Raw genomic sequence first — 26,801 nt, 5'->3', positions numbered from 1 at the left:
AGTTAATTGTCTTTTCATTCACTTGGTTGCATGTTTCAAAATGTAAATTATTGGTTTTATGAATAAGTTTTGATGGAAAAGTTCCAAGAAAGTACTTAGACAAACTTTATTGTCATTCAGTAGACAGCAAGTGTACACCGAACAAAATTTCGATTGCAACAAGCTCAGCACAATAAAATGTTGTTTACAAATCTGTCTGAATCTGTGTTCATGAGCACTTCTCCTTTGCTGAGATAATCCAGCCCACCTCACAGATGTGGCATATGAAGATGCTGATTAGACAGCATGAATATTGCACAGGTGTGCCTTAGGCTGGCCAAAATAAAAGGCCACTCTGAAATGTGCAGTTTTGCTTTATTGGGGGGGTCTGGAGGGGTCAGAAAACCAGTCAGTATCTGGTGTGACCACCATTTGCCTCATGCAGTGCAACACATCTTCGCATAGAGCTGATCAGGTTAATGATTGTGGCCTGTGAAGCCGCTCCTCTTCAATAATTGTGCGAAGTTGCTGGATATTGGCAGGAACTGGAACACTGCTTTATTTATTTCTCTAATAGATTTTTTAAGATAAAAATGTTTCTTGATAACTAGCTTCATGAGTTTTGTTATAATTATTGTCATAACTTACAATTTGATTACAAAGATGGCATCCAAGATGGCCACCATTAACTTAAATTATTCATACGGAGGCAACTACTGAACATTTACACATGATTTTTTGGTGTGTACATACATTTGGGCCATAGAATCCAATTGAGCCATTTCCACATTTGTAAGTACAGAATGAAGGCAATTAAGGCCATCCAGCCTCAAAGCTGAGACCAGGTCCCAACGTGGCCAGGAAGGGAGACATAAGGTGACAAACAAGAACACCATTCCATCTAATTGGCACAACTTCCTCAGGCATAATGACAACAAGACGGAGTTGTTCCAGTTCCTGGCAGACAGGGTTGCCCAAATGTCTGCAGCAAACCTGGTCATTGTCACAAAGGGACCTGCTGTCCTCAGCACGTGATGAAAGTGGTCTTCAGGGGCTGGACAAGTGCTCTCATGAGGAAGCTGACAGCTGTATCTTTGTGCATGCCAAATATGCCACAGAACATGGAAACAAAGCCATCATGGTACCTAGAGTGCCTTCCCTACCCTTCAGAGTTTGGGGCTAGAGCACTTGTGGGTGGCATCTGGGCAAGGTCAGAGCCTGCGTTGCAACAGTGTACATAACCTGTGTCGCTATGTTGGCCAGGAGAAGGTCAAAGGCAGGTTTGACTCCCACCTGCACCACCCTCATTTGCTGCGTGTCGCCCCCTCTCTCTGCCCTCTCTCCTGTCATGTCTTCAACTGTCTCTGTCACAATAAAGGGAAAATAAGGCATATTATTGGCAAACATGGGACATTTGTCCAGAGGCCTCCCCCTTTCTTCTCCAAACTGAGCCAGTACCCTCTCACAGTGGGAGATGGTGACCTGGAGATACTGGAGAAGTTTGTCATACTGATGTATGACAGCGGTTTTTTTATTTTAAAGGAGGCTTTGAAGAGTACAGGTACCAAATTTCATGCTTGTGTCACTATTTGAACGATTATTTCGCTTATCTGCCTCACCAGGCAGGAGCCGTTTCGTCCACGACCGACACATCACAAATCCCTCTACCTGTTCCACTGTTAAAAAAATAACGGTGCAAGAAATACAAGGTTTGGCGTGTGAACAGGTTGAAATGCGTGTGTCTCATGCCCAATGTGTGAGACTTGAGAGCTTTGCCAAAGTGACAAAATGACGATTTGTGGTGTTATGAAGTTTTTGCCATGAACTATTTCTTGCCTGGAAGCAGTGACTTCCTACAGTCTCTGCCGGTGGCCATCTTTTGAAAAGCTAAGCTAAGCTACAGTGGAAATGCATATAAGGGTTGTGGTCATGTACAGTATGAGTACGTCTGTGCTCATGAAACAGACACATGAACAGACATTTTCAGCTTGTACGCTGTGTTGACCAGTATTCAATCAATAAATATCTGTCTGTGTCACAATTCAAATGCCATATAGACATTTGGACACAAGTCTGAAGTCTGCTCCGCGCTCTGCACTAACCTTTCATTAACTCAAAGCATCTCAACACTCCCAGTCACCTGTGTGAACGAGCCATTATGGCTGGAGACGTGCTGTGAAAACGTCTGCACATCCAAAACTGAATTTAGCCAACAACAGACTGAAACTTGTGGTTTCACGTTCCAGTTATAATTAGGCACTGCTTGTGTTTTAACACCTCTGTCAACAGCGTGCAGTGATAAGATCATCTCAGGGCCTCATGCCATGCTGCCATTATAGTGCTGGTTATATGAGAGGTGTTAAAAGCTTTCCTGTAAACAGGCATTTCAAAACATATTTTCTTACAGCCATGTATTTATTTACTCAACTGTGATGACAGTCCATGCCACCACAGGACACAAGGTATTAGTTTGACAATTCTTTTTTCATTCTATGGCAATGTTTGTTAATGTAATATATATATATATTTTTTATCAATATGGAGGAGCTGATGCATATAAAACCTGCTTTTTCAAGGAGAGGTTACCAACTTTTACCACTTCTTTTACAAGGTACAATGTTCATTTATGAATCATTTTAGAGCAGAGGGTTATGTAATGAAATGCTAGTTGTCTTGCCTTTATGCCACTCACAAAACTAAAAATATATAAATGAATAAATAAATAATAAGTCATGAAAATAAAGCACTTCTCTATGGTGGATGAATTGAGGAGTCTCACAGCCTGAGGAGAGAAGCTGCTCTGTAGTCTGCTGGGAAGGCAGCAAACACTTCTGTATCACTTTGCAGACAGCGGCAGGGAAAAGGTTAAAGTTGACATATATGCTGCAGCTGGCAAAGGTGGAGCAAAGTTTAATTTCTTCAGGTCCGGCTGAGTAGCTTGTGAATCTGTTTGATGAGCTTAGCGTCTATGAAGAAACCTGTATTGGTGCAATAATGATGAAAGGAGGGTCTGTCCTTCCTTTCACTCAGCAAGTGTTTATTACAGCCAGGCTTGAGGATTTGCAGTGAGTCAACTGTTTCCAAAGGGCTCATGAACTCCTTTTATATTCAAGAGTGTTAAACTCCTAAGCTCATATTCTTATTTAGAAAAGCAAAATGTGAAAAATGAATGTATTCAGTCATTCATTACATAAATTTACACACAACATATGTATATAGGACTAAAACACTAGTGTTCTGTAGATTCATATGACTAAAACAATACTGTAAGGCTGGCCATTTCACCTAAGACACATTTCTCCTCTAAATGTCTCAGATGGTTTTATTTAAATCACTGTTTGAGGCCCAGAAGTCAAACTATCCAATGCTTGATAATAATAACAAATGAATAAAAAAGATGGTTTGTCTCTTTGTGTTTTCCCCGCTGCAAAAATATATTTAATTCTGCACCAACATGACAACCTTACCACTACACAAATGTTCTTCTTCAAGTAACGGTGAGGTGTGAACATACTTATAGAAATGAGCTGTGATGACACATCATTTGTGAATTGGTTAACTGACAATGTGCATTTGAGGACATTATACCTCATTGTTTCATTACAGGGAGTATTCACAGTTTCCATATAAATGTCACATATATTTATGATGATTGCACAAATACAGAATACAGTGTTGGCCCCCACAGCCATGTGTAAGTCCAGGCATGTGGTCTTTTGCAGTCTGCAGTCTCCTTTCAATAATTTCAATATTAAATTCAATCTTCAGATTTTTACAGCTCATCAAAGCCTGCAGATGGTGCCACTTTACCATGATTTTCTGCTTGAAACACAGGCTAGATTGTAAGGGCCTAACACAACTGATGACAGCCTTTAACAGAGGCTGTGGGCTGGTGTTAGGTACTGTATCTAAAGTGATGGAGGCTGCAGGCTGAACATGGCAGAGCTGTTAAACACAAACACAACAAAACACTAAAGTGCATACTCAGTGGGAGAAATGGAAAACAAGCTCTATGGTTCAGACTGTCTCTCAGAAATTCATACCTTCATCAAGGACAGTGTCTGTCTGTGCTTCCACAGAGGCAGTATTCTGTGATGATGAATCCAGGATGGCAAGATACAAACAGGAAAAGCAAGTGAGATACTGTCTTCTTTCTCAGAGTGTTTAAGAAAACAATTCCCTGCAGGAAGTGATCTGTTATCCCTGGCTTGAAGAAGACTGTGGGAGACTGGCTTTCTATCTTTTCTGATAAAAAGTTGCAAAGAACGTTGAGAAAAACACACATCGGAAGTTATCACAACAGACTTACTGTCTATGTCAACCTGCACGGGCCTCAATGTGTCCCAAGAGGTTTCTGGAAAAAGATTAAAAGTGAACAGTAATGGCAGCACGGTGGCGCGTGCCTCACAGCAAGAAGGTCGCCGGTTCGATCCCTGGGCGGGGCCTTTCTGTGTGAAGCTTGCATGTTCTTCCTGTGCATGCGTGGGCTCTCTCCGGGTACTCCGGCTTCCTCCCACAGACCAAAAACATGCTCATTAGGTTGATTGGTGACTCTAAATTGCCCCTAGGTGTGAGTGTGAGTGTGAATGGTTGTTTGTCTTGTGTGTTGCCCTGCGATCGACTGGCGACCGGTCCAGGGTGTACCCTGCTTCTCGCCCGTTGACAGTTGGGATAGGCTCCAGCCCCCCCCGCAACCCCAAAAGGGATAGGCGGTATAGAAAATGGATGGATGGATGGTGAACAGTAATTATGTCAACACAGACTTTCATATAAAGAAAACATTCACTAACTGTGTCACTTATACCTTTTGAAGCCACAAATTCAGTGTTACCAACAATCCAAGATACCCATGTTTATCTAGTAATTGTGATTAGATAGCAAAAGGCCTGTTCTCTGAGCTGCATTTTGAAGCTTTGAATGAGCTGTCACTGTGTTGCTGTTTAATGTGGCTGTTTGTTTGGGGATTGGAGCGAGCGGTTTTATTGCTTTTTAAACTGGCTGATTTTGTAAGTTGCACTTGCATGACTCATCTGAATTTTTGGACATGTTTGCAGAATGAGCAGTTTCACAGATGCTGGTAACTGCAGGCCATCCGGAGACACCGGTGAATATTTGAGTTTAGTTAGATTTAATCTCTCCCTCACACAATCACAATCACTAAACAAAACATGCTTCAACACATCATCCTGGCCATAAGCCATCTGTGGCCATCCTGTGTTTCTGCTAGTGGACGTTGGAAACTATACACGCACATTTAGCAGGAAAAAAGCAGTTGTGGAGTATATAATAAAGGGAAAAATAATCATAAATAAAATGAATGTCTAACAGAGGTTTTAAAGCTGCAGTCAATGTACTGGTGTCATATGAAACCAGCTAACTTAAGGCATCCACTGGCACCAACCATGCTTGTCATGTCATGCTTGCTTGCCTGTCAGGAGCTCCAAAGTTAAGCAAAATTGTGGTGAGGAAAAATCCAAATTTTTCCTTTTCATTTTTCCATTGACTCTTCGACTGTTTCCGTTGGTTTGTGTGAGAAACATGTCCTTCAAGCTGACAATCAATAGCCTTAGACAATAATATTTGAATTTAGATATAGCCTACTTCCTTAGTGTTGTCTGCATTATTTCTGTGATTTTACATTTTAATATCCAACATTACAAGCTTCAATGTAAGACAATAAGTGTTTCATTTCAATTAATCACAGTGATTAGTTTTTCTTTTTGATTGACTGACAGCCCTGTTGTTGTTGTTGCAGCAGCAAGATACTCAATGAACTGAAAGTATATAAGTAAATAAATAAACAAATTAAGAAATAGATAAAAAAAATGTGTGAATAAATGAATAAATAAATAAATATCCCAATGTATAATGCATAAATAAATACATACATACATAAATACATTTAACATTTCGATATTTAATGTCTAAATTAATTTCTGATTTATTTATGTATCAGAATAATAATCAGAAATACTTACGTATAGTAATAATAATAATAGTAGTAATAGTAGGTAATAATACGTATAGTGAGAATGAAGCATTCAATTTATTCATTTATTTAAGCATATTATTATTATAGACATATATTTTAATTCATTAATTCTAGCATTTCATTATAGAATGTTTTAAGTATTTATACGTTCAGCTTCTCCCCTTAAAACCCTCCATACAGGTCGACATATTACATGATCAAAGCAGTATAGTGTTTTGTTCATAAGTTCTTATGAGTAATTACAGGAATTACCGCGTATGTGTTTCCGTAGTGTAGTGGTTATCACGTTCGCCTCACACGCGAAAGGTCCCCGGTTCGAAACCGGGCGGAAACATTTCTTGTGACTTGTTTTTCATTAACGAGTACATTAGGAGGCGCATTGGATAGACTTTTCCGAAAATTACGATGTTGATGCGAGACTATAGAAAAGAAACCAGTGCTCTCTGCAGGTGTCATTGTGGACTGATCTCTATGATGAAAGGTGAAGAAAAGCACTGGAGTCAACTTCCAGTGAATCCAAAAAATAATGCAAATGACAACATGCTGATGTTCTTATTGGTTAGTTATGCTTAGTATATTAGCATATGCTAACATTCGCTAATTAGCACTTAATACAAAGTATATCTGAGCATGATGTAATTAGTTTTGCAGGTATTGCAAGTAAATTAAAATTTGCCCTTATAATGGCATTAGATGAAAAAAATGAAGGGATAACTAAAGTGATTAGGAGTCATCTGCAGTAAACGTCTGCAGCAAATGATAATCCATTGAACAGCAGTCAAAATGGTGCACTGAGCAAATCAACATTGCTATATAGAGCCACATTGCTTGGAGGGCAACAATACTGAGCAGTACACTTGTAGTGGTGGTCATAGTTGTTTATTATGCCTAGGGAGGCATTTTAGTCTCTTGTAAGGATAAAAAGTCTGAGAGAAATACTTTGTCTATATTTCAAATCCCAAACTATAGCTTAACAATGATCAGCTACTCTGACACCTGACATCTGTGGTCTGCCAGCAGCCACATGTCATTTCATGGGCACAGGCTTTGCCATTAGAGTATCCTGAGGGATCAGCTTTGCTTCAGTGATTTCTCATTCTCATGAGGTGTGAAGCCAGACTACTTGGACACTGATCCAAGCAGGCTGGATCAGGCAGCCATGCAGGCTTCAGTGGTAAATTACAGAGGGCCACATTGCCCCTCATCATCTCCATAAAGTCAAGTGTATTCACTGAAAGCTGCTCCAGAGGTTCATGAGTTTAGAAAACTGCATTCTGATTCAAACTGCTTCAAATGTCTGGTTGTTAGGGGGGCTTTACCACCAGGAATGCTTGGGGTAGTTTATATGAACTCTTGAATCTTTCCGTCTCTTTCAGTTCAGCTCATTGAATTGGGCGGCTGTGGCTCATCCACTGGTCAGAAGGTCGGTGTTTCAGTCCCTGATCCCTGCAGTTTACATGTTGAAGTATCCTTGAGCCAGAATCTGTACCCCAAATTGTTCCTGATAGAGGTGCCATCTGTGTTTGAGTGTGTGTGAATGGTTATTGCTCCTGATGAACAGGTGGCACCTTGCAGGGTATCCTCTGCCACCAGTGTGTGAATGGGCGAATGCTGGCATGTGTTGTAAAGCGCTTTGAGTGGGAGGAAAAAGTAAAAAAGCGCTGCATAAATGCAGTCCATTTAGCTGCATTAAATGTCCAAAGGACACAGGACTGTGAACGAAATCAAATCAACAATTGGAATTAACCTGAAAGCACAAACTTTTATTGGTAGCAACATTGTTTGGCCAGCCTAGCAAACAAAACCAAACAATGACAGACCAATCTGAATATATGTTCTTGTATTCTTGAGTATTTTTCATCCATATGAACGCCACCATATCTAAATTACAGGAACCAGCACAGTCAAGTTTAGCTTATTATGAAATAGCTTATAGAGGAATGGACACGAAGCCTTGCTCTGAATCAATTTCCTGTGCCTACCAGTATGAAGTGGCTGTGTGTAACATATTTCTTTCCTGTTTGTCTTAGATTCACAACTATCCCCTCCCCTACAGGAACCACATGGAGGATGATAAAGCTGTGGAACCTCATTGAGACTTGCCCCTAACTGAGTCTCTGTCGCTGGATTCTTTGGACACCTGACCAGTCTCCATATTAACTAGGAATGAATAGGGCAATAATTCCAGTTTATTGCAACTTGTTGGGACCTTGATGCAGCATTGCATTGCTACATTTTGGGCATACTCACTTTTGGTTTTATCTCCAAATAAAGTGGTTTATCTGGCTAAACTATACAACTGTTTACAAGCTGTCTGATCATCAGACTGGTTGTTGTAGCGATGTCTCTGTGTTCCCAGACTTTACAATAACTACATAGCAATGATGGCCAAAACTGTAAAACCAGCATCAAAGTTGTAACACACAGCAATGATCCTTTAAGTTATTGTAGAAATTTGAACAGGTTTCTTGGGCCTACTGTCAAAAATTTGTTCAGTAAAGTACACAAGAGTCTGTGTGAGTTTTGTTTTTAAGGCCTGAAGGGCTTAGAATCATGCAACACAGACTAAAATTAACCAAATACAAAAATGTAACAAAGGAACCTCAACCTAACATTTACCCTGACCTTAACCCACTGTGACTCGAAACTTCAGCGTGCCCATAATTTGGACCAGCTAGATTTCAGCAGCTTCTACTTCTGACTCTTTTTACATTTTGTATCTTATACACACTGATTATTTCCCATCTACAAACATGCAGTTTTGAAACTAGACTTTGTCTGCAGGAACTGACTGAAGTACCACATTCCTACAACCCCAGGCTCTGCTTTCACTTCTTTGGTTATTTATAACCTTTCTCGGAAGTTGGTTTTCTTGTGCAGTGACACCACTGATTCACCAACAGTAAACAGACACAAATTTTAATTTGTCTTCAAAGAAATACAGGAAAAAACAGTGTTTCATCATAAGAAAAAAAGAAAAAAAAATCCCTACAGGGCTGAGTTACTGTACATAGATGCACTTTCTGGATGTCACAAACAGACACTGTACATCAGCTGTCATCAGGAAACGACTGATTAGCTGTCCATCACTGTGACCTTGTACAACTGTAGTTTCAACATATCAGTGACATAATAGCCTGTACAAAAAAATGTTAGTGATTAAAAACAGTAAGGGTAGAGTGAACATTTAAGGAAAATCTGATCAGAAGTACTCAGAGGAGACAAACAGGTAGGTGGATGAACATAAAGGGATTGTCTTTTAACTGGACTGACTTAATGTCATTTCTGCTTGTGCTCAGGGCATCTACCAGAAAAATAAAGCCATGTTCACATCAGCCATTTGTCCTTCTCCTTGTTGAAGTTCTCTGCCCACTGGCGTGTAAGCTCTAAGTAGTGGTCTGGTTGGTTGGGTTGGTAGTCTAGGTACAAACGGGTCACTGTTTTCTTGGGTACAGCTTTCTCTATCTGTGTGCCTTCGTGCCATTGGTTAAAGGAAGTAATGGTGACGATTTCTGGTCTGACAGACAAAGCTGCCTGCAAGGATGTGTCGTAGTAACGTCCATTAACCCGGTTCCTGGTGTTGTGGTTGTTCCATGGCCGAACAGCTGTATCCACATACCCTGGACCAACACTGGGAATAAATAGCAGATTGTTTGCATCACAGAAGGTCTTGATGACTTTCCAATTTTGGTGTGATGAGCCAAAGGAGAAGCCGTTGGAGGCGAAGTAGGTGTAGATGCCATCAAACCCGCTAGCATGGATGTCATGCTTGTGGCGCTCTTCAACAATGAGGGCGACGAAAACACCATCGTAAGGCGTGCCTCTGATGCTGTGGGAGCCTTTAGCTGTGAGAAGCTCAGCCCAGGACTCTGGTGGTGTCAGGTAGGAGTCATAAACATAAAACAGAGGCAAGACTCGCCCTGTGCTGGACCTGAATCTGTAGAAGGCGCCATGCTTTCCATACCTGGCAAACAAGAGAGAAAACAGCAGCGAATTTCAATATCTGACTTTTTAGTTGCTAATGTCCCAACTAACATTGTCTGTATACTGTTTGATGCTGTGCAGATAATGTCCAGGGGGTTAATAGAACCTGGTTTCTAAAAACTGCTGTCTGTTGCAACTGGAAACAAGGTTAATGAGCACTGTGAGACTGGACAAAAACATGAAACTAAAACCAAAAATGAGCTGAAATATCCTGAAATGCTCCACAGAGCTGAGGGGCCCTGCAGAGTTGAATGATAAATGCCTATGGGTTTGCCACCCTGAGCAACACCTTTCAGATTAGACACAGTCACTGAAATCATTGTTAATAGAAAAGTATTGATGCAGCTGGTGCAGTTAAAAGTCCTGTGATAGTCTGGCAAATTGTTGTCTTCATTTAAAATGAGGGCAACTAATAAGCTACATGGTAGTGACAGAAAGCCTTGGCATGAAGTTGAACTGCCATGTACATTAGTATGATCCAGAGTCAGCGCATTAGCCAGGCAAGAGGCCTCAGTGGTCTTGGTCGTTTGATTGCAACTACACTGTTTCAAACGGAATGATACTAAGATGCCACACATAGCATCTTTAATACAGCTAAGATTTCACAGGTTGAGTTTGTGTCAGACATTCAGAAAATATTTATGCTTTACTGAAAGCATCATCTGTTTTTCTGTCCTTCTGATTTTTGTTTCATTTTATGCAGATGGTCAGCACAGTGGGTTTCTGAAAGTATTGGCAGCAATATAAAGTCCAGAAATCGGATTCAACTCAAGGCACTCTAGCCTGGGCTTTGATTTTACTCCAGTCTTATATCATTATAAACATGGCATCAGTGAGCCTCTTTATTCCTGTTCCTAGTCACAGTGTGAGATCATGGGCTTCTTTTTTTTATCAGGCTGCTGCTGCATATCTTATTAGCTGAAATGCTACCTGATCAGCCTCACAGCCTTTCCCTGTCTCTCTCTCTCAAAGCTAACATATTTTATACGGTGCTCTAGTTATGGAAAAAGCTGAATATCTTCAAATTTTATGAGGTAGCCAAAGAAGTCAGGTTCCCTTTGACATACATTTAGACTGGTTGAAGTCAGAGCAAAAGGTACCTGCGGATCCATTACAGCAGGATCACAGGGGAGACATCTATATTTAACAACCACCTTCCTCATCTTCCCTTATTGGACTTCATGTTTCACCAGATCTCTAGACATCTAATGTCCGCAAGCCACTAATGTGGTGAGCCGAGTTCAGCCCTATGGACAGTGAAAGCACGGAGGAAAGAGGAAACATAGAAACATAGAAACAGCTTACTTGTCAATAATATATTTGATGTTGTCATGCATGCTCTGGTCCGTCCGTCCTTTGTATGGCTGTATGTGAAAGGCCACCTGTGCAAAACATATTTGATCACGGATGTTAGCAAAAAGATTAGAAAAGCACAGCATAAAAACACACAAACCTGTGAAATAGGGGGTTATGCAGTGAAACTGAGCACTCAGTTCTTCATTATTCCAGTGTATTATTTGGTTTGATGGACAGCCAGTATGAAGGCAACATTTAATTAGCAGTCTGTGAACCTCACTAATTATTTGGCCGCAATCTCTGTGACACACATTGTTGACTGAAGAGTCATTTTGTGCCCACTCTAGAGGTACTGCACTTGTTCCACAGTGTTTGTATGTGAATATTCAAATATGAAACTGCTCAGCATCGTGACAGCATTATGTTGATTTTAAGGACCAAGCTAAGCAAATCTAATGTTAATCAGACTGTTTTACTCTGCAGATTACTCCATGATTCGGTGACATTGCATTCCCAATAATAACTTAAGGCGAAAAACCAAACCTTTTTTCACACATTACTCAGTTGTGGCTTGTTTATCTTTGAGGGCAGACAGTAGGCATCCATGAGAGCTTGAAAATACCTTTGAAGATGCAATCCACCGCTGGGTAACAAATAACATGTGAACCTGTCACCCAGGGTTTGCATAGTGAACGCTACAGCATGGGACTGGATGTGACAAACGGGGCTCGATTGAAACCAGAGGGAGGAAAATGTGTCTTTCAATGTAATATGGCAGAAAAAGGTCATGTCACAATCGAGACAAGTTTCAGTGGAAACAGAGAGAAGAATGAGTGTCCTGGAGACTGGATTCTGTATTACAACCCAGATATAAAAATGACAGTCTCTGGAAGTAAGTTCTATTAAACTGAGCCTTTTAAAGTGTCTCTGTTTTCAAATGCTGATGGATTCTGCTTTCATCCTACATGGAAATGACAACAATTTCACCATAAATGGTCTTGAAGAAGACATGAGTGGTGACTTTTGGACTGCAAAATTCATCAATGGTTAAAATGTTGTCCATGTACAACAGATGAAGAATTGGGAGGAAGACAGATACAGTGTGTGTGTGCTGGTACGATTCTTTTGTGCTGACAATTGTTGCCCACTGCCTACAAAGAAGTTATGAATGTGTGTGAGCCTCCTGATGATTGACAGAGGAAATGTCTCACATGCATCTAATAGCCTTTCTGCAGAGAACAAACAAACCACTACACAGCATCGCTCTACAGCTCACACTGCTTTAGTGCTTAACATGACTTGGAATCTATCAAAACACATTGCTGTAAGAGTTCGTCCACAATGCGCCTCAAATGTCACTTGGTTGGAGATCGGATGTGTTACGTAAGTAGTGGCTCATGCAGCCTGGAGCCTCTCGCCTGCAGCAGAGATGAGGAACAGCTACAGGGATCTGATGTGCTCACTTATTTCTATACTCTTTATTTTTATTTTTTCAAATGCATCGTCTTCAGCACCAACTGACAACGACTCCTGTCACATTACTTGAGGACATTTATCAGACTCAAGACAGCTCACCCAAGAACCACAATAAAGCTTTCTGACTTTTTACTCCTGGAAAGAGCTTTAACAAACACACCAAATCCATCTTCTGCACTGTTTGCACTTTTATTCTTTTTGCAGTTGCATGATCACCACCACCTGTTGACATCCATTAATAACTACACATTACCCTCTACAGTTGGCAGAAATAAGGATTGTATCACCTTTGTGTCTGCATGTGTGTCCTCGTGCTAAAGCTGCTGGAGCATCAGATATAAACTCCACAGGTTCCTTTAAGATGGCAAAAGACAACAAATTTCTGTTCTATGACCTTTATGCTTTCTTATCTTAACTGATACAGACTGATTGAATGTGCTTAGATTCTTGCTTGCCCGACAAATGGTATAAAAATAACCTCCCATTGGTGAAGCACCTTGGTCGATGAGCCAACAGTCATCACAGAGAAACCAGGCAGGCAAAGAGTGGCCTTTTCCTCTGGTGTAAAGATAGAAGGAGACTGAATTGCAGAGAGAACCTAAGTTTAGCCCACAGGATGCTGAGGATTTCTTGAAATGGAGCTGAGAGGGAGGAGGAGGAGAGATGATAACCATCCTCACAGGCTTATCCCTTGTTGTCATCTCATCTGTCAACACACTCAGGTGACACAGGATGACATTTATTCCACTGACACAATTGTCTCAGAAATCTTTTTCAGCTACTTCTAAGTAATACTTAACACTTCAGAGAGTATCTGCACACTCCTTTAAGATTTGCATGATACACAGGGAATTTTAATACATATGCAGCCAACAGAACACAATTAAAACATGAAAATCACCACAGTTGGGATTATGAGCATGATGCGACAGAGAACACTGTGTTTTGTTCTTTGTCAGGAGCTGACAGCTGAGTGATGAGCACCTGCTGTCATCCAGGAAAAACTGTGCTGTGCTTGTTTGTCTCAGTCACAAATGAAACAGGTCTACTACAGCTAGGCAGCAAACAGTAAAGCATTGACAGAGCTGTTGAGCCACAAACACGGAGCGCTCGACGCCCACTCCATCTTTCAGAAGAGGCTGCGAGGTCTTCCTAAACCATTTCCATGGCAACATGGCCGTGTTTGGTGCTCAGGCTTGGGTTTGTCAGCCATCTCGACTGGTTGGAAATCATGAAAGGCCAGCGAGGTAAGACGCTGCTCAATCTGTTCCTGTTTGGCTGAATAAATCCAGGAATGGATACGGATGAAAAATGCTTTGTTTGCTCAGATCCCCTCGTGCTGTGTGATGCCAACAGACTCTCGTATTTGCATTCCAAGCCTCGGGTGTATAGGCGCTGCCACCACTAACAGGCCTCCTTTTCACCAATGTTTGCCTTTTCTTCAATTGACGACAAACACTAACCTGAAGCAATGTTGGTCATCCTGTTGGTATGTGCTGCATTAAATCAGCTAATTATGTAAACTGAGGTGATCAATTCAAGAGTGCAGATGCTGTACAAGGCAAGTTGACTTCTTGAGATCTCAAAATGGCAAGAAGTGTATCCAGAATAGAGTGAAATAATTAGAAATCCTGTGATGTGGCCTGAGCTGACTGCACAGAACACAGCCAGATTTACACATTTGATATATTGATTAATGTATTGGCAAACCATTGCCCGTTTACTCATCCAACTGATAATGAGCAACATTAAGATTCACTTGAAGTCATGTTTCTGACCACTTGTTTAATGCCCAATATTCACTGTTTTAGCTCTGTTTTGGTCTCCATTCCTGAGAAAAATAAGTCTTTAGCTGCTAAATGTTCCACTATGTTCACCAGCTAGTCGCTAACCTTACCTTCCTGCCATTTGGTGCAGGGCACATAGTGTCCAGCAGGGGTCATCAGCCAGTGAACTGCTGTGGGCTCCAGGAAATACCCAGCCAGGGAGAACAGTGCTTTAATGGTGGGTTCATGAAGAGAGAGGATGGAGGTGGAGAATAATATTGTTCTATAGAATGGGTGAGCTAAGAATTATGGACATTTTGGCTCATTGCCAGGGACTGGCAAGCTAATCAATGATGCTCTCATTAGATTTTCAGAATTCATTAATATTCTGTGGGCCGGATGGGAAGCTTTGGAGGGCTGGATGTGGCCTGTGGCGCCAGTTGACGGTCACTGGCGCGCATTGATTTTTTTCAGAGCTTTTTTGCTGAAAGCTGCTGCCTGCTGTTCCTGGAAATGACGTTGATGAAACTTTTTCAGACTGAACCAAAACAGTAAACTTACAGGCAAGAAAGGCAAAACAATGGGCCTGCAGATGCTAAAAAGATGAATAACTGCACACATGAGGGCTAATTTTCTGTGAGTTTGTCACAACAAACTGCACCTCCCACATCACACATGGACATTTGACCCATTGCTCACATACAAATATTGATGAGTGCAGCTTTAATGCTTTTATTATGAGACTTGATGGTAATGAAAATCACATTTCTTAGCAGGAGCACATGTTTGCTTGTTGACTATAAAAGGAAGAAGGACTTGATCCATCCATTCACATATTCAGATCTCATCTATGTTGACACAGATATCATTAGGAGAATAACTTTAAAACAAGAAGGCTTACTTGTTATATTGAGAGGCTTTTTGTCATACTGAGAGATTATGTCATTAGAACATAACACCTTTCTGCTCTACTTAAGTTTTAATTTGTCTCTTCTCGTTTGCTGCTGGCATCCTGACACCGACAATTCACTGAGCAAACAGTGTCAATCTATGTTTAATTAGTGAGGACAGAGCACTGGAGGGGATTATAGATCAGCCTGCGTCCTCCTGTCTGTCATATGTGATGGTCTCTATGGACATCTGGTCTGAATCCCTCTTCACTTCATTTTACTTTTGAATATTGACAGAGGGACTCATCCTGTGTCAAAAGCACTATGTCTCATGACATTCAAGGTAGATATATGATATCTGCTGAGGACGCAGACAGTTTCCATCGCTTTTGGGGACATTATATAGACTTCCATTCATTCCTTGGAGACTTCCCCTAACCTTAACCCAAGGCTTCACCCTAAGATTTAATGATTTATGTTATGGGGAATTGTGTTTTGTCCCCATAAGGAAGGCGAGTCCCCACAATGTGACTGTGTGAGCAGATTTATGTCCCAACAACATGAGTAATACATGTCCACACACACATGCATGCATACCGACACCCCTCCCACACTCTGCTCAGAAACACAGACTTCGGCCTGTATTTTGTCAGCGGGTGCTCTGGTGCACTGAAACACTGAAGCATTAGCCTTCAGGTCAGCTGTGAGAGACACACTGTTGTGTAAGTCTGACTGAGACACAGAGAGACCCAGTTCTCAGTCTAAGACTTCCATATAAGGAGCTCGAAAGTAGACTGAGGGACAGCTCTTCTGTCCTCTTACTGCTGAATCTACAGTCTGTGCACAGCTTGTTTTGCCACTGCTGTCTCGAGCACCTTCAGCATCTTACAGCTTTATAATATCTGACCCTGTCAGTGCTAAAGTAGATATGACTTTGTTAGATAGAGTGGTGCACTGAAAATGAAAATCTACCCTACAGCACTTCAAGTCTTTAAAAACAGCTATTGGCTCAGCTAGAAAGGCATCTGAAACAGAACATTTTCATCTCACTGCAACATCCATATTACTGTAAATGTCAGGTTTTGAGGTCAGAGCATTGAAATTGAAGATGTCGCTGGGACCCACTGGGTAGGTACCAACTTCTGCACTGTCAGGGGCCTCAGTGGACCAGAATGCAATGCAGCTGCAAGACATGCTGCATTTTGAATAAAGGTCACGACACACTTTTTCTTAGCTGGAGAAAATGCATTCTTCAGGGCCCGTCACACAAGCATTTAAGAGCAAAATTTCCATCAAAGTAAATCTCTCACCATATTTAGTTGAGTTCAACTTTGGTGAATGCTCTGCATTGTTGACAATTAGAAAATGTCATAACTGTGCTCATTTTTGAGGGAGCAAAGAGCTGGGGACCCCAAAACCACAGTTTCCAGCTGCAGAAGAGTCCAGTGATGCAGATGATGATTGAATAAGTTGGCAAAACATAAACGTTTGGCGATGTGTGCATTTTACAATTGCTTTACTCATTATGTTTACACTGCAGACTTTCATGTCCCAAACTGGTTCACTCATGAATGAAACACTGTATCTATTTTCCAGGTTTAATCCATATCTGATGCCAATATGAACCGACCAAAAACATCATGTATTTATCTCAGTATAATTAGGATTGACCAAGTTGACATTTCCACAAAATACTGCCACTGCTTGCCTGTCCAATTTGATGTGCAGCCAGAAGTGTGACACTAAAGATAAGACTCGCTTTTTATCAAGTCAACACTGACAGATGACTTTTTCATAGTGCTCAAATGAAGCATACATCCCAGAGCTGACATGTTGGTTCCAAATATCAGAATAGGATTTTTGTACCACATATCTATGCTGTCCAGGTCAGAGTTGACATGAATGGACTCCATGCAGCTTTCTGCTTCAGAGAAATCAAACAGGAACATTTGCATTTCAGATGCAGTGTGGATGCATACCTGGTGATACAAGACTAAACTATGTGATGTTCTCAGCTTTAACATTTAACTGGCACTGGCATGTCATTCATTCAGTAAATGATCAGAAAGGAAAAACATACCGGTTGTCTCACCAGTTACCTTGATGCTGTGCCGGTGGGCTGCGTCCATGACAGCAGGAACCAGGTCCTCGGTGGGCTCCCCGTGGTCGTCCGCCACCCCGGGAGGATACCAGGACAACACCAGCACCCCTACAACAGCACAGCATGGGGATGAAGTTTGAATGTGATGAATGATGTTTGAGGTGAAGCAACTGTTTTGTTGGAGGACTGGGGTACATGCAAGAAATGATGTCTTCAGAAACTCACTATTTTGTCTGTTTTCAAAGATGATAATTCTACGAATGTATGTTCATCGTTACGATGGAGATTTTCCCTCCATTATAGTTCTGCTTTTGTTTGAGAACATTAAGCTATGGCAAAGTCCTTGGATTTCTGGTGACTTTCACTTAATCTCTTTTACTCAGCCCCGTATCCTAGCAACTACGTCCACATTGGATGATTCCACACATCACGATTTAAGTCCAATGCCAACATTCAGTGCCAGTACAGGAAGTAGCCTGCCCTTTACGCAGCGTGGTGGAAACGAAGCGTGACCAGGTCGCACTTGTGGGAGGGCATGTAGCAAGGCACTGTGCTCTGTGCCTGCTCATGGTGGGATTGTAGGGTCTCTGGAGATAAAGACTCTGTACCAGCTCTACACGGACGACAAGCCAGCAGTGAAAAGATGTTTTGACTTTTTTAACACAGAAGAAAACAATTTAATGAAACTTAACTGTGCTTTTTTTCACAGCACAAAGTTTATCTACGGGTTATACTGTTATGATGATTATAATGGCACAAACCATTTGTTTCAAAGAGTTCCATAAAAAAGACAATGGCAAGAATTTGATGTTATCCAGGGTATTGCATAATAGTTGCATAATTGATGTTCTCATCTGGCCATAGTGTTGCTTTAACTGTCCAGACACAAACACTACAGTCATCTGACTAAGACCGTAGGTGTGGATGGAGAGTTGATGCCTTTGAGGTCCAACACTGAAATCTGTGGTTTTAGCAACCTGGACGGTGTTTACATTCCACTATTAAACTATTATGGGATGTTTTCCAGTATTTTCAGATGAAATTTAAACATATGTTTTCAAAGTTAACTGAATAAATTTTTTAAAATGCAAATGATTCAAAAGAGTAGTGAGTGTATTTTTGATGTCTGGGGTGGGGGCGATGTGGAGACTGGTTACAGCCCTGGAGGAAAGTCAACATTAAACCTTCACATGGGAAACGTGTCAATTATTACCTGCTGCAGCCGCTTCTATCTGGGCCATGTGAGACTCCAGCACCTTTGGGTCCCTGGAGCTGTAGGGTCCCAGCTCAGGGTAAAAGCTTGAGGCAATATCTTCTGGAGGTGTGTGCCTTCCCTGGGCATGGCTGACTGCAATCTTGGGGTCCCAGTGTGGCACCAGCACATGATCCCAGTGAATGTACTTGTTGTCTATGCTGGGAGAGCCGTACCACAGGTAGTAGAAGATGTGGACATCATAGAAGATGCTGTATTCTCGGTCCGATTTGGTGAAAACCACCTTGGTGTCGCTGCTGCCCATATGGAACTGGCCGGGCGACACCACCACGTCTTTGACATCCAGCCGCCTCCTGTCGGATCTCTCCGCGATGAAGTCCATGCCGGGGGCCAGGTCCGAGAAGCCGTCGCTGGGTTTCAGCGTCCTGAGCCCCATCATGGCCCCGAAAATGAAGAGCGTGAAGAGGAAGAGCGCCACAAGAGCTTTCCTGCGGAGCCGCGTCATGGTCACTGTCCGTGGTGCTGCAGAACAGTCCGGGGGAGAAACGCTGCTTCCTCTCAGTGCCAACCACAGCTCATGAATGCAGGCATCGTCTTTCAGCGTGAATTGGCGTCGGGCAGGTAGAAGGAAGCGCGTTCAGTCACTGCAGCGGCTGGCGCATGATCGAGCCTGTTAAACGCACCGTAACCAAAACGATCTCATTTCCCTTCCATCACCACTTCCTGAGGAATTCCTGCGCTACAGCGCCTCAGCGCATCGCCTCCCGCTCGCCCTGGCACAGCCATGATGATCGCGTCGGCGTTTAGTTTTTCTCCATCCTTTTCTCTTTGGGAGATCGGCAGTTTCCTCACATGTCCTCAGGAAGCAGAAGCCAGTCAGGTCACGGCCGACGCTTCAGTGGAGCTCTAATTCAGCAAGTGTTGGTTCCTTTGTATTCCTTCCAGCGGTCTGTCCGCACGGTCCGTCCGCTTCTCATGCCTCCATCGAGCTGCACCTGCTCTCATCCCATCCTGATCACAAGAGACCACGGCTCTCTTCAAGGAGAGAGGTTTCTGCTCCGTTTCCAGAGCCAGCCCCACATGAGAGAATCACTGTTTTTACTGAATGTTAATGCCAGACGATAGAATGACAATTTTGTTCCTGAGGAGGCAGGAGGGAGGTGGGATTAACGCCAACCGGAAAAAATGAAGTGTATGAGGAGCGATTAGTGCCACGGGAGAAGCAGGAGGTGGAGCTTCAGCATAGCTGCTGGTATTAACCATTTACACATGAAGATGGCTAAATCATACCCTTGCTTCATGGTATTTTTCATTTTTCACGATTTTTTTTTGGAAGTTTCCAGGAATTATTATGTAACTGTTTGTAGGTAGTTGTACAGAGGAAAGATGATCGGCTGAGTGAATCTAAACAATACACTGTTTTAGTGCTGCAGCAGCAACTCAGGTGTAGCTATTCAATACATTTATCAGAAGTGCTGACAGTGGGCAAGAGGGTTTTTTTTTTGACTAATTATAGACAACAGTGTGTTTAATTTGTTCACTTTCAGTTAATTAATTCCAAACTAATTGGTGGCATACCTTTGTCTCACAGCACAGCAAGTTAGCATGTTAGCTTAAAAATGTGTCTACAGAGAGGCATTAAAAAAAGCACGTCTGAGAATAAATCCTGGCCAGATAACGTGGGTCAGTACACGTGCAAGAAGTAGTGTGCGCGTTGCAGAGCTAGGTGGAAAGTCCAGGTTCCCATCCTGCCTCATTCCAGTAGCCTCCACATTTTAATTTTTAACCATAATCAGTCTTTCCTTACCTTAACCAGGTGTACTATATACTACATCAGCATTGTGTGAGGTATGTGGAAGTGTAATCCTGTTGATCGTGTAAAATAATTGCATGACTTTAATTCTCGGAGACACAGTTCTACAATGACACACTCTGAACTGGCCACACTTAGGGTGTAAGATCTCTGCCATGCTGGTGGCTTTGGTGCTCCAGGAGTTTGTTTTGGTGGGCTCTGTTGATCTTGTTTTTTTTTGGTAAGTAAGGTAAGTTATTATAGCCTGGTTTCTTTGTTTTGTTAGGTTATATTTCTCAACATTTTACCCTGAAATCAAGTGTCAGCTCCACCTAAAACACACTGTAAAGTAGAGGGACACATGGAGAGCAACCACTATGCTGTATGTTTGGATATATTTCCATAAGTATCAGAATAATGCCAAAATATGGTTGTATTTAGCTGCAGCTGGGTTAGATTAGGTCAAAGCACCAAAACTACTTGGTTAGGTTTAGGAAAAGATCACTGTTTAGCTTAAAATAGCTACTTTTCTTAGAGATTTACTGCATATCCAAGTAAGATTATTCATCACTCATCGATACATAGGTGTAGATTCTATTGGGGGCTGGATCCTAAACGGGACAAAATGCATACCTAAGTCACAGTGGATGGTACACTCAGCTCACATTTAAGCTTTCAAGGACAGACAGCAGTGAGTCCGTTGTGTCGGGGGGGAGTACAGCCCATCTGCTATGACCTTGGCTCCCCTGGGAGACCAGGAGCCCAGGCCTATCAGGACAGCTGCACCGCCCAGCCATCTTTAGACGCAGAGACACAGAGTTTGTCATTTTACCCTTGAGGCCTAAACACGTTTGTAATAGTGAAACAAAGTTGACATGATGCATTTCTTTGTAATATGTTTTATCTGTGGAGATAGAGAACAGGTTTGACTTCACAGTGGAAACATTTCAAAATGCTTCTTCATCACTTGAAAGGATCCTTGATACACTTAGTAAGACATGGGAGGACAAGGCCTCAGCGAGTAAAAACCTGTGACTTTGTGTCAGTGCAGCTTTTTCTTTCAGTATTTCTTTGCTTTTCTTTCCTTTCACTGTGGCACTAATCACCCCTCATATAGCTTGTTCTGTTTTGTTGAAAAGGTAATACCTTGAGTCTCACAGGTCCTCCAGTGACTTTGACTGAACTACAGCAATTTCCTGTAACCTGCAGGACTCAAAACCTTAGTTTCCTTCCTTTAAGCCCATGTTTCATGAAGTAATAGAAAGTGTCATGAATTTTAAGGATTGCCCACAACACAAGACCACCCAACATGTGCCTGTCTGTCGTATAACAAAGACACATGTACTATGAAAAGAATGATACACATGCTTGCCACAGTGGAGCTCAGTCTCTGCTGATGCTATGAAACTTCTCTTTAACTCTGACATCAAGAAACTCCATTTTTTTTATCATATCCTCAAAAGCTGCTTACAGTCACCACTCAGCTTAAACCATTCTTTATTTAATCATGTAGACACAGTGAATATTGAACAAAAACAGGAATAACATTACGTATTACGTTTTTATCTAATGGAACAGAAGTAGAAACCCTTGAGCAAAAGCCCACAAAGAAATATTTAAAGCACATTATGGCTGCAAGCATTCTTAGCCTGGATGGCTCCGGTGAGAGCTGAGTTTCTGCCTTGCACAACCATCAGCATAACAAAGGAATGAATCATTTTATGTGAAAGTGCTGTTTGTGTGCTAACCTGAGAGCACTGTTTCCATGTTCTGCTGTATTTGCTATCGTATATGATGCACACATCTTCTTTTGGATTATGCATGAATGTGAATAATATTATTGCTTTGTTATTGTGAAATATTATAGTCTTGGGTGATCTCAGGGAACACATGCTTGAGGTGACATCTAGTGGGAAAGATAAAACAGTGCATTCATTACCTGCAGGCATGTGGGTGTAGTCATTAGTCTCACTTGTGCACTTAGGCTGGCCGTGTTTGGAGTAGTGAGCCTGTCTTACTTACGTCTGTGTTTTCATAAAGAAATAAAAATAAATAAAAAAACAAAACAACACACACACACACACGCATGCAGGCACACACGCACACACACGCACACACACACACACACACACACACACACACACACACACACACACACACACACACACACACACACCTGTTTACTCTATGATGGTTTGCTGTCAGTCTGCATGGCTAACTGGCCATGGATCAGTCATCACCTTCATGCCAAACCATTCAGCGTCCGTGGACATTTATCAACAGTATCTTCTGAAAACACGGTTTATGCTGTAACACTTTCTCATTTGGCATGAGATTTGAGAGACGTCGCAGAATGAAACCTTGGCTTTGTCCGTGGAGCTGTCCCTGGTGCTGAAACTGTCCTCTCATGCATGGTCCATTGTTTGTGCGGCGGAGGCTATGGGTGAGTTCATACATGAATAGAGCATTGTCTGCTGTTTGCCTCTGTTCTGTGCACCTGTAGTTTATTATATCTGCTAATTAGGCAGCAAAAGCCAACAGCAATCTGAGCTCAGGATTCCAACACCCAGCTTGTTGTTTTATACACGGCCCTGTCACCAGATGCTTCTACTAACCATATAACACACATAGAACAGCAAAAGTGGATTCTTTTTCCCTCCTCTCCTGAAAGTCACATATAATCTACTTTGAGTCAATGTTGCAAAACAATAGCATGTGAAAACTTTATCAACGTGCACTGTGAGGCTACAAGTGAGGTCAGTGATTACAGAGGGGAAGCTGCTGGAGGGAACTTCCTGCTGGAGGCTGGAAAAATTCTATATTTATCTAACTGTCATTAAAAAGGTCACAAAAAGATGTGAACCAACAATTTGTTGTGTGTGTATCAAAGCCTGGTATATCTTCTTCCTCTGTGCCATAGAGCTCCATGGTTGTTCATTAAAAACACATCAGTGAGCCACACTGTTCCACTGGCTGACATGTTCCTTCATTACCATGAACACACACACTGTAGTTTATTTTGGCTCAGTCCCACATATACTGTCCTGTTGCTCCAATTTCTCACAAGAACACCAAGCATGAATTAATCCATCACTAAAAATAGTTCCATAGAAATGTTTCCTGCTGTTTGGGTTAAAACACATTGTTGCTTTGGGTTATTTCAGGGATTTTAACACCACCCTTATCCTTTCAAATCATGAAACCTGGGATTAGCACTTTTTCAAATTGCTGCCATCTGGTGGTCAAGAGTGACCCCGTGATAGACAACATCAGGGAACAGTGCACCATCTGAATTGATAATTTTATGCCATCAGAGTCATTTGACAGATGTTATAAACACATAAAAATCACACTCAATGTAGATTTTAAGATCTACAATGTCAACGACATTGGAAATGAGATGAATCTGTTTTCTGATTTACTTGATAACAAAGTGAGTCAAAATAACAAGGCCTAAAAATCTTGTCATGTTCTTTTAACAGACTGGTGTCTTTGGTAAAGAAGGCTTCAGCATGTCATTGTGGCCTGCATGGCCCTGAGGTGGGCCGCAGCAGCCTTTCCTACCCAGAGGCTTGTTGTGGTCGGGATATCTGTCACAACATGGCAGGGCTTTATAGATTTGTTATTGATCAGGTTTATTGATCGATTTCCCTCTGGAGGAGGGGTGAAAGGTGAGCTGACAGGCTTCCCAAGGGGCTGCTGCTTATTTTCCCCCTCTGTAATACACCAGAGCCCAGGCAGTCATTCCCAAAGTGGTTTTTAAACCATACATCATTACATACAAACATAAATACCGTACTGTACTGGAGAGTATTGACGGTACTTTAATATGTGCGATTCATACACACATCCCAGTGCTCAGAACTTACTCTCTAAGTGACATAACAGCCTGCGTGTGTTTGTGTTGATTCAGTAATGGCTGCTGAAGCACGTGCCGAGGCTTTGTTCCCACAAGCCCCTCTGAGTGACCCGGGTCACCTTAGGGTGGCCTGTTTTGTTGTGCAGCAGCCGGTGGGCCTTTACATTTCCTTGGTGACTTTCAGAGGGCCTCTAGCTGGACTATTAAACGCATGAATGGAGGCAGTCATTTGGTTTTCATCAGGCATCACACACACACACACACACACACACACACACACACACACACACACACACACACACACACAATGTGGACACATTAAGCTGCATTTGTTCACAGGAAGTCAGAAAACTTGCTGCCTTTGCTAATTATCTCTGCACATATGCAATGCCTGGATGTGTGTGTGTGTGTGTGTGTGTGTGTGTGTGTGTGTGTGTGTGTGTGTGTGTGTGTGTGTGTGTGTGTGTGTGTGTGTGTGTGTTGAGTCATTACAGGAAGTTCCATGATTCAGCAGTGATGGGAGCAGGTTTGTGGTCCTATAGAGCAGCTTGAAAGCTACTAATTACCTATTAATGAGTGTGAGTAAATGACTCCAACAGGCCACCGTATGTCTTTTTACAAACTATAACAGGTGGACGTGAATCACGTCAGCAGAGACAAAGCAAGAAGCCTAGTTTCATCTGCACCAAAGATGACTCATCCTGAGAGAATAAAGAAGAGCGAGACACCATCTGGTGTCTAAGTTACATCTAGTATTTTTGTGGAATTATCAAGAACAACATCAAGGCAGCACCAGTCCCCACTAATGTCCATATACTGTTCAAACAGAGGACATTCAGGGCCAGTGTTTCTGTGAGAGGACAGCTTGGTCAACTACAGAATGTCTTATACTTTATTACAAGGGGAGTTTGTTAGATATCAGCCAACAACCACCAGATTTGAAGTGGAACATCATCCATCAGTTTAAACAGTTGAAATATTCATTAATTATCAATTTAAGGTGTTATTAGGATATATACTGGCTTCTTAAAAGGGCAAAACTAAAACTCTTAAAACTCCTTAACTTCAAAAGCCCTTAAATAGCACAGACTTCATTTGGTGCATGACTTTCCCCTAAATGCACACATTAATTTGAAATATATTTATACTTTTTATTATCAGTTTAAGGTGTTATTAAATGATTAAGAGGATGAAAAACTAACATAGATTGAGTTTTAAGATGTGCATGATATTTTAAATAATTCCTGATTGATAAGGTACAGTAATAACAATAATAAGGGTTTTTTTTTAATAGACTTTTACCTGAGGATTAATTTGAAAGGTTAACCCCCCTGAGATTTACAGAAATAACATCAGAAACTCCTCTAATTTGTCCATTTAAAGAGTCTTAAATTTCCAGTAACAACTGCTGCACAGCAGTGAGTCAGGGCAGGTCATCTTGATCAGGAAGAAGGATGAAGAGGAGGAAGATGGAAAAAACAAGGGGAGGAAGACAAATGAGAAATACAGGACAATCACCTGCAATCACCAGGGTTGCATGTAAAGGCAGATTTCAAACTTGTGTCAAAAATTCAATTACCAATGCAAAATTATGAGAATTCGTGTGATTATTGTCCAAATTCAGAGGTTCAACCCGCAGTCAGAGCAGATTAATGGATAAATGAATGGATTCAAACATTTTAAGGAAATTTTAATGCTGCATGGTTTAAGAGTTTTGTAGCTGCTAAAAACACATTCAAATGTACCAAATAGCACAAAAGTCATCCCTGAATTGTCATTTTAAAGGTACCATAAATCTTTTTAGGCTATGAGGGATGGTTTATGTTATTTGGTCAGTAAAAAGTCTTTAACTGTGCAGACAATTCAGTGAAAACACCATAATATATTGTTAAGGTTCAAATTTGTGAGAATGTGCACATTTCATTGCAAAACATGCCAAAGGAAATTCATTTTGGAATCATCTCAAACAAATTCAGTGATTGATTTTTTTATTTATTGTTTTTCAACAGTAGATACTTTTGCTTATGTTCACACATATATTGTAAATAGTTGCAAATGTGGATTGGATTTATGAAAATGCAAAGACTGATTTGAACTGTGGCTGCAAAATGTCTTGCAGATGGGGCTTTAATGTGTGTGTGTGTGTGTGTGTGTGTGTGTGTGTGTGTGTGTGTGTGTGTGTGTGTGTGTAGAAGGCGGCAGTGGGCGGGGCGATATTTTTCTGGGGCCCATGGGTGCGACGCTAATGCTGTATCGTTCAAAGCCCTGATTGGTCACTGTGTCAGTTGTTTTGGCTCCATGTCTGATTGGACATGTGTGATTTATCTGCTATTGGAAATCACGTGGACTTGACCGAAAGGGTGCTGGTGTGTATGTGTGTGCGTGGTGGGGGTTACCAGAGGTAGGAGGGTCAATGGGGTTCTGCAGGGAGAAGACACTCTTTCTCCTGGCTC

General features: G+C 41.7%; 1 protein-coding gene and 1 non-coding gene across 2 annotated transcripts; one reads left to right on the top strand and one right to left on the bottom strand.

The window, feature by feature from the left end:
- Positions 1-6,232: 6,232 nt before the first annotated feature.
- On the top strand, positions 6,233-6,305 carry trnav-cac (transfer RNA valine (anticodon CAC)). The gene has a single exon. It is a non-coding gene; the product is annotated as a tRNA-Val (tRNA).
- Positions 6,306-8,874: 2,569 nt separating this feature from the next.
- On the bottom strand, positions 8,875-19,539 carry maneal (mannosidase endo-alpha like). Its single transcript, XM_070984600.1, has 4 exons — positions 18,698-19,539; positions 17,483-17,592; positions 11,261-11,337; positions 8,875-9,935 (listed from the first exon to the last, which is right to left on the bottom strand). Exons 1-4 carry the CDS (start codon positions 19,200-19,202, stop codon positions 9,299-9,301), a joined length of 1,329 nt encoding a protein of 442 aa, XP_070840701.1. The 5' UTR covers positions 19,203-19,539; the 3' UTR covers positions 8,875-9,298.
- Positions 19,540-26,801: the final 7,262 nt, after the last annotated feature.

Source organism: Chaetodon trifascialis, chromosome 17, assembly GCF_039877785.1.
Source record: "Chaetodon trifascialis isolate fChaTrf1 chromosome 17, fChaTrf1.hap1, whole genome shotgun sequence".
Taxonomy (NCBI): domain Eukaryota; kingdom Metazoa; phylum Chordata; class Actinopteri; order Chaetodontiformes; family Chaetodontidae; genus Chaetodon; species Chaetodon trifascialis.
This window is presented reverse-complemented; position numbering and strand designations above follow the sequence as displayed.